Source organism: Tachysurus fulvidraco, chromosome 4 (genome assembly GCF_022655615.1).
Source record: "Tachysurus fulvidraco isolate hzauxx_2018 chromosome 4, HZAU_PFXX_2.0, whole genome shotgun sequence".
NCBI classification, from domain to species: Eukaryota; Metazoa; Chordata; class Actinopteri; order Siluriformes; family Bagridae; genus Tachysurus; species Tachysurus fulvidraco.
This window is the reverse complement of record NC_062521.1, coordinates 19,434,406-19,450,448: the sequence shown is the minus strand read 5'-3', so window position 1 is coordinate 19,450,448 and position 16,043 is coordinate 19,434,406. Positions and strand designations below refer to the sequence as shown.

The 16,043-nt window shown below is 37.3% G+C and overlaps 1 protein-coding gene across 6 annotated transcripts in view; it reads right to left on the bottom strand.

Moving 5' to 3' along the window:
- Positions 1-16,043, bottom strand: part of LOC113660971 (inositol polyphosphate-5-phosphatase A) — a 140,425-nt gene that overhangs the window by 100,017 nt on the left and 24,365 nt on the right. For 5 of the 6 annotated variants that reach the window (XM_047812069.1, XM_047812068.1, XM_027174839.2 and 2 more), the window contains one exon: positions 7,531-7,572. In XM_047812069.1, the coding sequence (XP_047668025.1) occupies positions 7,531-7,572 (42 nt within the window). Of the gene's footprint in view, positions 1-4,500; positions 4,764-7,530; positions 7,573-16,043 lie in introns of those variants that run through there. The other variant, XM_047812070.1, reaches the window with a different exon arrangement.

Here is a 16,043-nt window from a genome sequence, read left to right as displayed (position 1 = left end):
CTGACCTCAGGAATGGTGGAATTATGCAGATCTCTTTCAAAGTCCATGACCTCCTACAGTATGTTTTTAAGATTTTTCATATTCAAATCAAGTGAAAGATCCAAGATAAGCCTCTCAACGATGTAATTATTCCAAAGCAAATACAAATCATGCTATCCTAAAAAATTATTCAGGAACCGAGGTACTGGAAAACTCAGCATAACACATACATATACAGTACTACACATACACACACACTACAAGCGCATATGCTCTGATTTAAACGTACAACCTATAATCAACCTGCAAGATACACAGCACACACACCATCATCCCTAAGAAACTCAAAGTAATAGAATAAAGCACACACACACACACACACACACACACACACACACACACACACACACAGAGGGAAGTATTATGAAAAGCATGCATATACACTGATTTAATATTCTAGGTCACACTCCCAGCTGTATTCAGAAGAAACAACTAAACAGTTAACTTTTAGTTAGAGCTAAACAACATGATTATATAATGTTAAAATTGTGATAAATTATGTAATATGATAAGCTGTGGAATAGCTTGCCTCCACCAGTCAGAAGTGCTTCTATGTTTGCTGAATTTAAAAACACACCTCTTTTCCTGTGCTTTTAATTATTGGTCATTTGTACATGTTCTTTTATATTTATGTTCTTTTTTCCCATTTTCTTCTAACTCTATGTACAGCTCAGGCTGATTTTAAATGTGCTTTATAAATAAAATTTAATTAAATATAAATATAAATATGATGCTATGCGCATACCTATTGTCAATAGATACAAGATGCTGCTGAAGATCTATAATTTCACACTAGGGTAAACAGCCCCGGGGGATTAGGAACAGATCATCAACCCCTTTTTCACCACTTCCACCTCCACCTCCACCTTCCCCTATACACCCTGACACACTGCAAAAATTTCATCAGCACATTTGTCATTTGCCCCAAATTCATAAATATGTCCAGGACTGTTTTTTCTTGTTTTATTTTTTATTTCTTTTTACCATCACTGTCATTTTAGTCTGAACATTAAATAGCAGATTTTTTTTCTTCAAAAATCTTGTACAATATTGAACAAACACCATAAGTCCATTGCATGTTCCTAATGTTGATCTTTTCTCTTGTTAACATTTTTGTTATCATGTTATCTTTTCTATGTGAGAATCCATGTGAGCTTTAGAACTGAATAAAATAAGCTTTTGCATATAAGGTTTAAAATATTGTACCTTGACAGTTAAATATGTGCAATTACGAAAAAATCAAAGAAATAAAAAAGTTAATAAATAAATTAATTTCCACACTACTGAAAATTTGTGTGTGCTGATATTTAGTGATTTCAACCAGAGAGATTATTATTCCAGATGATTCTATTATCAGTCAACTGTCTAAACCAGGGGATTAGAAAAGAGGGGATTTAGCAGTCAGGGACAGTGAAAAACAAATCCCACAGATCTGCAAAAATCGTCAACACAATTAGAAATGATGCAATAGAAGCAACTAGTCAGCTAGTTAGCACTTGCTTAATCTAACTGAATAAGGCAGTGAAGACCTGAAAATGAGCAAGCTAGACCTATGAACAAACATAATTGTGATAATTAAACATAAATATACAATTTAGTTAAAATGTATCAATTACAAAGATAAAGCAACAAGCTATACCTGATTCACCCGGCAGTGGAAATGCAACAACATGCAGCATCATGAGGAATTTGCTGAGCTGCTTCCTCTAGTGTAAAAGCTCTATTTGGTGGCATGCTCACACAGTAAATTACCCTGACCTTAAATCAACCACATATCAAACTTGTGCATGAATGGAAAAACCAAGATACTTTGTCACAGAATTATTATAAGCACGCTGTGCTCCTTTGTATTGTAACAAGAAGATCCAGCTTTATATGAGATAAAAAGCTAAACCACAATCTCAGCTCTTATTACATTTCTTTCAGTGTTTAAGGTTCTATATCTAAGCTGCACACATAAGCTTAGGAGCTGAGCTATGGAGAGAAAGTGCCATTTTATATGTCCAAACATACGCTTTCAGCATGATCATAGTTTAGAGATTTACCAGTCACCCATGGTGTTCTCGTCAACAGAGAGAGAGAGAGAGAGAATGAAAGTGACAGATTGTGAGATTTCCATGACGTCATGCTTGTGAGGCCTAGTAAATACAGGCCTTCCCCGATCTATCTTAACAGCATGGGCACATGGGCACATGGGCACACACACACACACACACACACACACACACACACACACACACACACAAGCACACGCACACACAAATCACTGCACACTTTCATTCCAAAACACCCACCATTTCTCTCACCTCCATCACATTACAGGTTTTTTAATAGCAGCAATACGTTTGCTCAGTGTTAAACTACATGTGGTTATATTAGTCCCTGAGTAAAGAGTAAAGGACTTAATACTATCCTACCCTGAAGGCTTACTGAAATGTATAACTACATATAGGTGATATTTCTCATGCTGTAAGACAAGACTGCCATCATTAGAGTAGAATAACAGAATAAAAATATTGATATTGGCTGTTCAGCTGTTATTAAATTGTTATTAATCAGCAGTTCAATAGGTATTAGACTGGTAAATATGCCAGTGTTAGCTATTAGACTGGTAAATATGCCAGTGTTAGCTATGAGACTGGTAAATATGCCAGTGTTAGCTATGAGACTGGTAAATATGCCAGTGTTAGCTATGAGACTGGTAAATATGCCAGTGTTAGCTATGAGACTGGTAAATATGCCAGTGTTAGCTATTAGACTGGTAAATATGCCAGTGTTAGCTATTAGACTGGTAAATATGCCAGTGTTAGCTATGAGACTGGTAAATATGCCAGTGTTAGCTATGAGACTGGTAAATATGCCAGTGTTAGCTATGAGACTGGTAAATATGCCAGTGTTAGCTATGAGACTGGTAAATATGCCAGTGTTAGCTATGAGACTGGTAAATATGCCAGTGTTAGCTATGAGACTGGTAAATATGCCAGTGTTAGCTAAAATATTTGACTTGCAAAGTTGCTAGCATTAGCTATTAGACTGGTACAAATGCTAGGTTTAGCTAAAGTATTAGACTGGTAAAGATGCAAGCATTAGTTATTAGACTGGTAAAGTGGCTAGTGTTCGCTATAAGACTGGTACAGACCAGCTTTAAAGTCAAGTAACAGCAAAACAGTGAGGAACATCTATCAGCAGAAGCTGGGTAGAACCAGGAGAAGAATTTTGTATTTACTTTCTCTCAGGGCAACACACACACACACACACACACACACACACACACACACACACACACACACACACACACACACACACACACACACAGATGGTGGATATGTTTGAGGACAGTGTGCTACTTGATCCAAAGTAAATAAAAACGGTTGACCGCATGGCCAAATTTATTGTGATGGATATCACTTCTATAATTGCACCCTCCTCAGCCTGCCTCCCCTGCTTGTCACTTCTTTGTTTACAGATCTCTATGTGTGCTAAGGAGTAACTATCATTTGGTGTCCTTTGAGATATATGACTTAAAAAGAAGAAAATCTGATTCAACCATCATGAACGTGTACATGTACACATACAGAGAGAGAGATAAGAGATAAGGAGAGATAAGGAGAGATGCAGGCAGCTCTAAACTCAATTCAACAGGACCTGCAATGATTCCAACTCACTCACTCACTCACACACACTCACTGACACCTGTTTAACTCACTCACTCACCTACCTCATTCACTCACTCACCTCACTCACTCACCTCACTCACTCACCTCACTCACTCACCTCACTCACCTCACTCACTCACTCACTCACTCACTCACTCACCTCACTCACCTCACTCACCTCACTCACCTCACTCACCTCACTCACCTCACTCACCTCACTCACTCACCTCACTCACCTCACTCACTCACTCACTCACTCACTCACTCACTCACTCACTCACACACATACACAGACCTGGTTAATAAACAGGTTCCTTAATAAACACAAAAAAGCCAATATTATTCAGACCTCACTGACAATTGTGTCCCTATCTTGTACACTTCACTTGTTCACCTCACTCACTCACACACACTCAGTCTCACTCACTCTCACACACACTCACACAAAGACCTGATCATTATACAAGTTCCTTAATAAACACAAACACAAAAAAACAATATTAAGAACTCATGGACTTACATATATCAAATATCTCATTCAGATCTCACTGACAACAATTGTGTCCCTATCTTGTACGCTTCACTTACATAAATAAATCTCTCACTATGGACTGGTATCTAGTTGGTGTAGGTCGTGTAATATGCAAAACAGCTCAGAACAACATTCAGCTCCATGTCTTCATTGTTTTTAAAAGATGATGTTAACTATAGCAGCTAAAGACTCTAGCAGCTATAGATCACATTTAACAATGAATGTGTCATTAGTTTGTGAGATAAAGTTATAATCTGTTTAATGAATGCTTACCTGAACCCCACACAAAGGGTAAAATCTGTAACCCACACTGAAGCCTGTTGCTTTCTACAAAACTCTTAACAAACCTTCAAAGACAAAGTCAGAGAATCCGGAACTGAGACCACATTTGCGCTAGCTAAGGAGCTATTGCTAGCATTATTTATTTAAGTTCCTCACAAATAGAACCTTAGCATATTATAATTATAATTTAAAAGCTCTCTTGATGTTCAGCACTGAAATGTTGTGATCTTGCAGAATCTGTCATACTCTCTACAGCTTTGTTTTGTAAGTGGAGGCAGATAACAGAAGCTCTACAGGAGTAAAGTCACTTTTGGTGACCTTTACTCTGCTTCACAGCTGGATTAACACATGTGTGGAAAAAATGTGTGAAAGCCAACCAACAGCCAGGCATAAAACAACATAGATCTGCTGTAAGAGTCTAGAAAAAAACAGATGCCACTCATTCTCTGATACAATAAAATGGAAAACTATTGTGCTTCTTAGTACTGCTAATCAGAATTATCATAAAATGAATATTCATGAAAGAATTTTAAAATGTGGCTATGATATTTGTACCACCTTCACTGTCTGGTGTCCTGACCTGTTCTCTTGGTCAGGGAAAGTCAAGTTAAAAAGATCATATTTATCCCTTGAATGCACATGAACTCCACCACAAAGTCATAATTAAAAGTGGAAACTCAAGATTTTCTTTGAGTCCTGAGCTAAGTTGGAGCGTGTCAGTAAGAAATCATGGTGGAATTAATCGATGCAGATTTTTGTAGTTAACGATCATTTTTTTCCCACAGAAAACTGTAGAAAAATCCATTTTGTTGGCAGTGTTTGAAATTGCTTTTATTTTATTTGTGAAGAATAAAATAAAAGCATTGCAAAACATGAATAGGACACAGAATTACAAGCGTCTGTCTTATATTCACCTTCTATATTGCTCACCTTTTTACTGCCTCAATTAATATTTTAAATCGAGTTTTTGTTATTATTACTTTGAATCTAAATAGTCAAGTTTCTCGAGTTTTCTCTCGTTTATCCAGTCGATGTGATCGGCGATCGGATCAAGTGTGGAAATCAGTTTATGGAGAGTAGAAAACAAATTTCAGTGCGATTGATATGCAAATAATGTGGTGACTGAGGTTACTAGTTATAAAAGTGTTGCCTTTCATAATATGCAAATGCACTGTGGCAGGAATCATGTTTGTCATTACAGAGCGTCTCACTTAACAAGACAAAACCACTAAATCCTGCAGGCACAGGCCTCGATCCAGCTCGGCTTATCCGTAAACTGCACAGCTTTCGTCTGGAGCAAGAATAGTCTCAAATACTGATTTGATTATTCTGAGTGTTAGACACACCTTCCTGTCCACATTAACATTGACCTCAGGTAAAGCACCTATACAGGTGCACACTGCAGAGCTGCAGTCAACGTCACTGCTGGACTGAGAAACTGGTTCTGATCAAGCTGTTCCATCAATCTGTTGCTAACTATACACATGCCAGGTGGATAACGGTTAGTGAGTGTACATAATGTCACTGCTATATAGAAGTAATATCTGCTTGGTGATGGTCACTTATACTGCTCAGTCAAGCTCTTACAGTTAACTGGCACCTCTATGTAAAGTGTAAATGAGAGTATAAGCTGGACAGAGAACAGCTTTTACACCGTTACATCAGATCATGGTGTAGTTCTACGGCAGGCTGTGACTTTGCTTTCACACCATTTTTCACACACATGTTGAAATCCAGCTGTGAAGCAGCAGAAAGGTCAAGAAAACCTGTTTCACTCCTGCAGAAAACCTTAGCCTATTTCAAAGGTGGCACAGTCAATTTCGTTTCTTACTAAAACAAATAATCTGAAGGAAAATTAAAGCTCTGGAACATTATCTCAAATGCTAGTGAAAATGAGATTTATTATCAAGGGAAAATATGGAGCTTTAGACTGCTTAGCATCGAGTGGTAGCTCAACTGGCAAGACTCTGGGGGTTACTGATCAGAAGGTCAAGTTTCCCACCACTGGAAAGCTGGTATGGTGCCTCTTGAGCAAGGCTTTGAACCCTCTCTGTTCTGTATCAAGTCTGACCCTGTGCTCTGTGAACAATTTTGAACATCACAGTTAGCAAAATTTAATTTACCTTATTTGTAATAAATTAGTTCTAATTGCTGTTAATGTTTTTAATAGTAGTTGTATAATAATGATAATAATAATAATAATAATAATAATAATAATAATTATTATTATTATTATTATTATTATTATTATTATCATTATTATTGTTATTATTATTGTTAATAGTATTGTTAATAGTAGTGTTATTATTATTATTATTATTATTATTATTATTATCACTTTATGTAGTTGTTAGAGTAAGAAAACTAAGCATAACACAGTGGTAATATTATTATGAAACATCTTCACAAGACCCAGTTTTCATGTCAGCACAAAAAACATCTACAAGCTGCAATTGTACTTTTCTTTAAAAAACATAGATTATTTTGATCAGATCAGATCCTGTTACACTCATACAAAACTCTCTCTTGCAACCAACTTCCCCCAGCAGGCAATGGAAAAAGCTGTGGTTTTTTTTTTAACGCTTGCTACCAGATCAAAGGCGGTGTGTGTGCGCGTGTGTGGGAGAGAGAGAGAGAGAGAGAGAGAGAGAGAGAGAGAGAGAGAGAGAGAGAGAGAGAGAGAGAGAGAGAGAGAGAGAGAGAGAACCTGCAAGATGCATGTGGTACTCATGTTTGAACAACACATTTGAAGCACCTATCTGTGCAATCAGACTGCAGACACAGTTATGGCTGGTTCTGATACACTCTTGTGCATGACCCTAAAAAAACTAACTTTTTTCACATACTTGATCTCATCCCCTTGAGCCAACCATGAGGTTAGCACTACCATGTATAAGGTCATACGTGTGAAAAGTTTGACTGGAAGCAGCCCAGTTTACTAGGCTATAGGTCATGGCCTTGTTCCATTCCTTTGTTTAAGGTTCAATACAAAATTGTAAAAGAGCAACGTTGGCCACTTACCTGATAGAACTCCCTCAGCCATGTCTTCTGAAGGTTTTCAGGCTGAAAGAGGACAGGAAAAGACAACAATGAGACAGTGAAATTATACACATCAAACAGAAAGCAGTTACTTCATGTACATCATGTAAACAACATAGTTCAAGTTGCTTTAAGTCAAACAGTGACAAGCAGAAAAATACATCACTGTCAAGCTTGTAGATCAGGGGTGTCAAACTCTGGCCGGTGTAATTATATTTGGCCCGCGAGATCATATCAAATGTGCATTACAGCAGGCTAGCCGCATGCTCCGCTAATACTACAAACCCCAGAATGCCTTGCCACTGTATTGATGCATAGTCACGAACAGTAAACCTTTATATCCAGTATGAATGTACAGTTGTATGAATGTTAATCCTGATTTTAGAGAGATGTGTACTGATCTATGTGTTCAAGTTTGAAATACTTCAATAGACTACATTCACCAGCTGATGTCCTGTTTGCCTGAAAGCCTGGATTTTGTTATATTCCTATACTTTAATTAGTTTATTGAAATGTATAGCTTGTAAATATTGCATTCACCATACTGAAGCATAGCAGAGTAGCAACCACTGGAGATCAAGGTTATGACAACTCAGCCACAAGAGCGCATTACACAAAATCTAGATTTTTAAGTAAACTGTGCCATGTCCAAGTCACACCATGGATCAGTTTCAGTTCAATCTCTTCTTGCTACAAAATTATAAAACTTTTCAGAATTAAATCCACACCATCAGAGCCGATCCTGACCTCCCTGGGGCCCTAAGCAAAATTCTGCTAAGGGGCCCTCCTAAATGACCCGTGAGTTTGCTCCAAAAAATTTGCTCCATCTTGGTCAAAGAGTAAAACAATACAGATTTGAATGAGGTATAAACAAATCTTTATTGAATGGAATATTTTATAATATATACTCGGTATTCAACCATTTTGGAATCTGTAATCTTGCCGTAGGTCTTCGTGTCAGTTCTTTTCGTGTCTGGCAGCACTGCACAACTAATGTAGCTAGTCAGACAGAGACTAAAGACAGAATCACATCAACTTTACTGTTATTTGCTCTTGTTGACATCAAACTCGAAGAGAACATGAGTTTACCTGATTGCTGTTCTCGCATTTCACTCTCATTTTGTTTCTTTTTTCTCTTTTCATGGCCAGATGGATATCTCCGCTTCATATTGTCATCTACACAGTAAATATTAACACGCGGTGTAAAATGAGGCATGGGGAGGCGGGGCCTTGCATAATTTGCAGGGCCCTACGCAATTTGCGTAGTGAGGGTGTAGGGCCGATCGGCTCTGCACACCATAACAAAACCATGCTCCTAGAAGCAATGGCCTAATGCAACTCCAGCTTAGTGAGTCTTAAAAATAGAACTTAATCTGTTTCTTCACTCGATTCAGAACTCTGGTCTGATCCAGGGAACTAGTCCCAGGAGCAAAGGGACTGCAACTTGAGTAGTAAATATGGGGAAAGTCGGGAAAAGTAACAGAAGAGAAGACGGCACAATTCCCAGGGGTGCCTGAGCAGGCTTTTCTCTCTCTCTCTCTCTCTCTCTCTCTCTCTCTCTCACACACACACACACACACACACACACACACACACACACACACACACACACACACACACACACACACACACACACACACACACACACACACACACAAAAAAGACTACACAGCTATATATGGACAAAAAAACACAACCTTGCTATTAGTCAGGGTCAGGGAGACAGTTAAAATTGGGTACACTAAATATGGACAGTAAGACAGCAGACACCAGTGGCGCTTGTGTTCCACCTGTACATCTGTGCAACTGGTTTGTGTTTAAGTGTGTCAGGGATTTAAAGAACCTGGAGGCACATCTTTCTGTTCAGAAACAACTAGCTACATTACATTATTAATTTTGTCTCTATGTTTGTCAAAGACTATCCCCAGCACAGTGAATGTGTGTATAAGAATTAAAGAGCACAAGCCAAGCCCTTGTACAAAGTTTTCCCAAACACTGGACTAACAACCGCCGCCGCCCACTCACACAAGCCTACCCAAAACTACAAGAACTTTCACTTCTTTCCAAGATGTGGGTCTCAAACTGGATCTTGTCAGCCCACAGGGTTTAAAAAAATATACAACTATTGCACAATACACTCAGATGAAAGCAAGCTGTCTAATCAAACTGAAGATAGACATTATTCAGCAAGACAGAAATGCTAGCATCAAGACATTTTAATATCAGGATTAATTCATTATAAAATATTCAAATATTAATATAAGATAATTAAGACCTTTATTAATCCTGAAGGAAATTATTTTGCCAGTACACAGCACACAAGAGAGAAAAATATAAATGGAATATGCTACACATACAATATAAATCAAAAGGTGCTTAAGTATTAAAAATGCAAATGATACTTGCAAAGATTTTAATAGCCGAGCATAAACAAAACGAGCAAATGGTTATGTGTAAATACTTTTAATAAACTTTCCAACAAATGCTACACTGAAGGGAAAAGGTTCACACAAAAGCTTTATATATTAATTCACAAGATCACTTGCTTTATGCTCATGACAATTACAAAATGAACCCTGGATGGTTTTTGCTTATACTTTTACTTTTACTATATTAAGCTGTTTAAGATCAAATACTAATGCTTCAACTGGACTGCTAAGAATCAACTTCTAAACTAAAATAAACTTTATATTCACGAACAGATCTTATTTCATGTATCTTCCTGATCATTCACTAGAACCATAGACCATAAAGCGACTGTAAAATCTACCCAAATGATGCCACTGTACAGTGACAAGTAACCAATTAATCATAAAACCAATGTTTATTATTATGTACCAAACATTAAACTCCCTAAACAAACACTGACTAAATGTATAAAATAAATCCGAGGAGAGAGAGTCATCGCTGCATGTACCGTTTCACTCAAAAACTCAACAATGAAACAGAGCACATAACTCAAAAGACCTAATTTCACCCTGAAGTGACGGATGAGATGGACTGGCATGTTTAATTATTTAAGCAGCTGTTAAAATTGTGATTAAAAATATATCTGTTACAAGGGGGGAAAACAAAACAACAAAAGGCATATCTGCAGGCAGACTGTCCATTTAACATCTATTGTCCATTTAACCTGTGTGTACACACACACGCACGCACGCACGCACGCACGCACACGCACACATATATATACACACACACACACACACACACACACACACACACACACACACACACACACACACACTATATATATATATATCTTGACATTTACAGCATTTGGTCTTTTTATTTTTTTAAATATATACATAAAACAAGTGCTGGTTCAACCATGACTGTAGATCTGTGAAAATTAATTAAGCGTACACATGATCATATGTGCGTGTTTGACAAAAAGGTCAAAAGCATGAAAAGAAATCACATGTGCCATGTTAATCTGTACTCAGTAGCTGAACGGACACTTGAGTGTCATCAAAGTGTTAGATATTTAATTACAGATGCCAGACTCACTATTGTATCAGTTTCCGCTCGTGAGTATTATTTTAAATATTTAGTGGTTAGCACGTTAGCATGTTCACACCTCTGGAGTATTTCCACCTCTGCTCTGAGTGTGTGGTGTTTGCATCTTCACCCTGTGCTTTGGGGATTTCCTCTGCCTCCCCCAGTCCAAAGACATTCACTGTAGGCTGAGGGTGTAAATGGGTGTGTGTGAGAGACTAAACTGTGATAGGTTAGCACCCCAGCCAGGGTGTCCCCTGCTTCATGGCCTTTATCCCCGAGGTATGTTCCAGGCTCTGTGCAAGATAAGCGGAATAGAAGACGCATAGATGGATGGATGCATGGATAAATGGATATTTTGATATCCCTTTTAAGTATTAAGTACAGATCCACAACATCACCAGCATAAGCCAATACACTTCCACCACCTTAATGTGATTTTAAAGTTTAGAGTAATTAGCATTTCAACTGTTATGGTACAAATATTCTATTTGAGGGAGAGAGATACTTAAAAAAAAATTACTTAAGTCATTAGTCAGAACTGTGATCTAGGTATGTTCTTGGGATGTAGGTTGTAAAAAAAAAGATGACAGGAATAAAGCAAGACAACTTCAGCCTACAGTATACACACTCTCTTCTCATGATCAATAATTTTCTGAACTTCTCTCATGACCAACTGCTACATAAACTGTAAATAAAAAAGTTTATTCTATTTTATAAACTACATAAAATAAAAAACTGTACATTTTCAAATAGTGTGCATTTTTATATCAATCCTTAAGACTTTTTTTTGACAACCTTCCCTGTCTGTCCATAATTGTGTCTGATATTAACTAACATTTTCCAGTAGCTTCTTGTTTCTTAAAAAAACATGCGTCAAAAATACCACAGTGACATTTTGTGAGCTTTGATCAGTCAGTTAGTGAGGCATCAAAATGAGTCCATCACAAGAAAACTCTTGGTCTATTAAAAACTGTCTAGGTTTATCATGACACTATTACTACTCTTTCATACCAAATAGACATAAAAAAATACCCCACAAATTTTCTTTCATGTGCACTGAATGTCATGAGAAATTAGACTAAACGTTACAGCCATGGTTGATTTGGACGCAAGACAAATTGCATCACCATTAAAAAAAAACTGCATGGAGAAATTTCTGATTCAAATAATATTAGAGATTATATGTAATTACACTGAGTCAGCAAGTGCAAATATTATGCAGTTTAATTGTATATATTGATACAGAACTAGATGCCTTGCAGATATACAGTATGTATTACATGACTTGTCTTTGCAAATAAAGTCTGCTTTATTTCTAGCTTGACTGACTGCTTTCACTTGTATAGCACTTCTGAGTCAGACCTTATGTTATGTCGTGGCTTCATGTCTCTGGTTACAATGTGTGCATGTGTGTGCGTGTGTGTGTGCGTGTGTGTGTGTGCGTGTGTGTGTGTGCGTGTGTGTTTAGCTGTGGCTGTGTCTAGGTTTCAGTTGTGGCCGGTCAGTTAGTGGAAACAACAGCTCTGTATCTGTTCCTATTCCTCCTAATGCAAATCGAAATTCAAACCTGAAGCACTTGTTGGTAAAAGAGTCTATTGTATATTTATAAAACAGTTGCAGGATATCAGTGTTAAAGAGCAGTGACCTTGAGCAGCTGTGTATATAGGGTCGCTCTCCTCATACAGTACAGAGTACCGCTCTGGAGAGGATGAGTGCAGAACTAGGCCTCACTTCCTCTAGGGTTTCCTCCAAAATGAGGTCTGCACCTTCTCTCTGTTGAGCATCTGTTAATTTGCTGCTAATTAGAGAGTCTCCACTGAAGGAGGGCTAAGAATACCTCTGTAACTCGGTGAGGTAATTACACTACCAGTCTAACTCTCTCTCTCTCTCTCTCTTTTATGACCCAGTTCATCTTTCTATCAATCAACTAAAATCCAGCTTAAACATCTACTTAAACCCTCAAAAAGTAGTTCTTAATTTCAACACAAGCTCTCTTTTAATGTATGCCTTTATTTTAAGGCGATTTAGAACTATTTAGAGGCAGGAATTCTGTCTTTAAAAAAAAATGAGTGTGTAGAGTCACTTGTAAAGCATAGAGGCGTCAGCGCTCTAAAAATCAATAAAACCCCAACTTCCATTTGCCAAAACAAACCCGACTCAATTAAAATGCATTTTAAACAAATCCGACTCATTTAAAATGCACTCACTGACTCATTCTCTCACACGTACACACACCTGTTTCTACGATACAGCACTTGCAAAAAACCACAAACCATGAGGCTGATTAAGACGACTGTGCAATCCACCAGGAAAGCTGCGAATAAATCTGCATTATGCAATACTCCGCGTAATAAATTAAATGAAAGCAGTCCAGACTTGCTAACTTTATCCTTAATGAGCTGCTGAGAGAGAAACTGAGAGTGTGAGAAAGGAAGCGGTCATGTTCTTTGCCGCCAAATCTTAAATCACAACTTCAATGACTAATGAATCTGCTTCGCAAACTACAAGCTAGGTCATGATGTGATCATCCGCTGTGCTTAGAAGAATAAACGCCATTTCAATAATGAAATATTTCTCAAGGTAGCATCTGGCCATCGACAAGCAATCTGATATTTATAATAAATATTTTTTTTCCAGATGCATAAGACATGATATACAGATATAGACAGATAATTTTATTTTAAATGTATTTCTTTCTTTCTTTCTTTCTTTCTTTCTTTTTATTTGTTCTTACTTTACACGGTTTAAGGACAGAAATGTTCCCTGGTGGTTGTTAGGTTTTGATGGTGTGATCCGTCCTGACAAAGAGAACAACGTGACACGGGCATGTCTCCACAAAGCTGTCTCATTTACAACAGTGGAGCCATCCTGCAATTCCATTATCCATTTACTAACAGTTTCACATACTGCAAAGTATAAGTGCCCCACGGTAGCTGCTGCTAAACACACCTACTCACTTCTTGATCCCTGCTGAGGACTGACCTTCCACTTCAAAAGCTTCATTACACTGCCTTCCTGTGTATACTGCCCAAGAGCCTCTACATCACACCTATATTTCTGCAAAGAAAATGGTTCTATATAATCTTCAAACTTAAAGCATGTGCTGGTTGTGAATTTGTGACAATACTTAGCAGAAAAGCACTACATTTTTCACAACTCTAAACATGGACTCGCTCCTGATACTGACTTCCTCTAAGTAACAGTGTCATATGCACAGAGGAGTGATTTTAATCAATTGTGATCTTCACATGCACAAGATCTATGTTGTGTCAGTCAGTGAATTTAAAAATACATCTAATCTAAATGGCACCCCAGGGTGTCAAGTCAGTATCAACCGTTATGTTACCTTCTATGTCAGAAGATAATGAATACTAAAATCAATATTATTGAATTGGAAGCTGTTCTCATTTTTTTTCCAAGTCTCATCACATCAGATCTGATCATATTCAAGGATCCTCACAGTAAGTTAAGGGACACATTGCCACCTTGTATGTTTGTGTGAAAGGCGTAACATTTTTGCATATGTTTGTAATGCTACACTGCATTTTTCCTGGAAAGGTTTACAGCAATGCTCATTTATAATTAAGCAATATCGCACAAACAAGAGTGCAGACATACAGTACAACAGCACAGCTGTGATATGGCTGTAGGCGTGAGCCAGCAGAAAAAGCGATGTAGCTAATTACAGCCAAACCGCGTAACAGCAGGAATTTAAGTGCAATATTACTTTTATATGACAGTTTTATGAATAAGATATTTATATTGAGATATACTGTATAACTGACACAATATTGCCAAATTCTTTGTTTAGTTTTTGCTCTGCAAATGAAAATCGAATCCAAAAAAGACACACCTACTGATAGTTAGCTGGCTAGCCATTTCACAATCATTTGTATTTTCCTGTTAAATGTGATTCCACCGAGTCTGGCAACTCTTCACTATGTTCATCTTCATCTAACCAGCTTTCATATTTCAAGCAAGTTTTACTCATGGAAAATATATTGCATGCCGTGTTCACAGATTATCTCACTAAGTATTAATGGCTTTAGTGGGATTGTTGCAAGAAGTGTAATTTTACACAGACATGGAGCGTGATACAAACACTGAAATATAAATACTCTTATAAGCACTCTTGGTGGACTGGAACTAACTGTCTTATAATGTAAGCATAAGTCAGGTTTGTCCTCAGGACCTGTTTCACAGCATCCTATTCTCTATTGACAGATAACACATTATTAAATGACTGTCAAGTTAAAAACTGTATGAAGACAAAATCAGACCAACTTCCTACATCCTGAAACTTGCTCAAAGGACTTGCCCAAACATCTCAATCAGGCTTCTAACAAAAAAACAGGTTTGCAAACACAACGGTATCAAAAGCTAGATTTACTGTAAAGCCGAACTCAATTATTGTTTTTTGGCACAAGACTGTAGACAGTTTGAGCTTTCGTTATCATTCTTAAAGAAGTGCTAATGGTCTAAATCCCAAAAAGAATACTTCTTTAGCAATGAAAATTCCCTGCACCCAATTTAGCAAGATGAATCTCCAGTCACGTGAATGATCAAACTTTTTCTAAAAATGATAACGTGTACATAAACCTGCTTAATTAAAACCCAAACCTAAATCTAATCTTAATTAATGTTATGTGGAAGCTACAAATACCCTAAGCAAATGCTATAATAAAATATAGGTGCATAAGAGCCAGAGTCTTTGCTGGTACATGAACAGACACACACCTTAATCACTTTCTTTATCTGCCACTGGTGTCTGCTGGCAACATGCAAAATATTTTAGTAAAAATAATAAGAAAAGCAAATTTAAAAAAAAAAAGAAAGAAAGAAAGAAGGAAATTTAGAAGGGAAGGAAGAAAATGAGATGTAGCTCTGGCAAAGCATGGTGGTGATATAATATCTCCTGAAATATAAACATTAATAATATATTTACCTAAACACATTCATACATCTCGGTTTATGAGACTGCAATAACTGAAAAA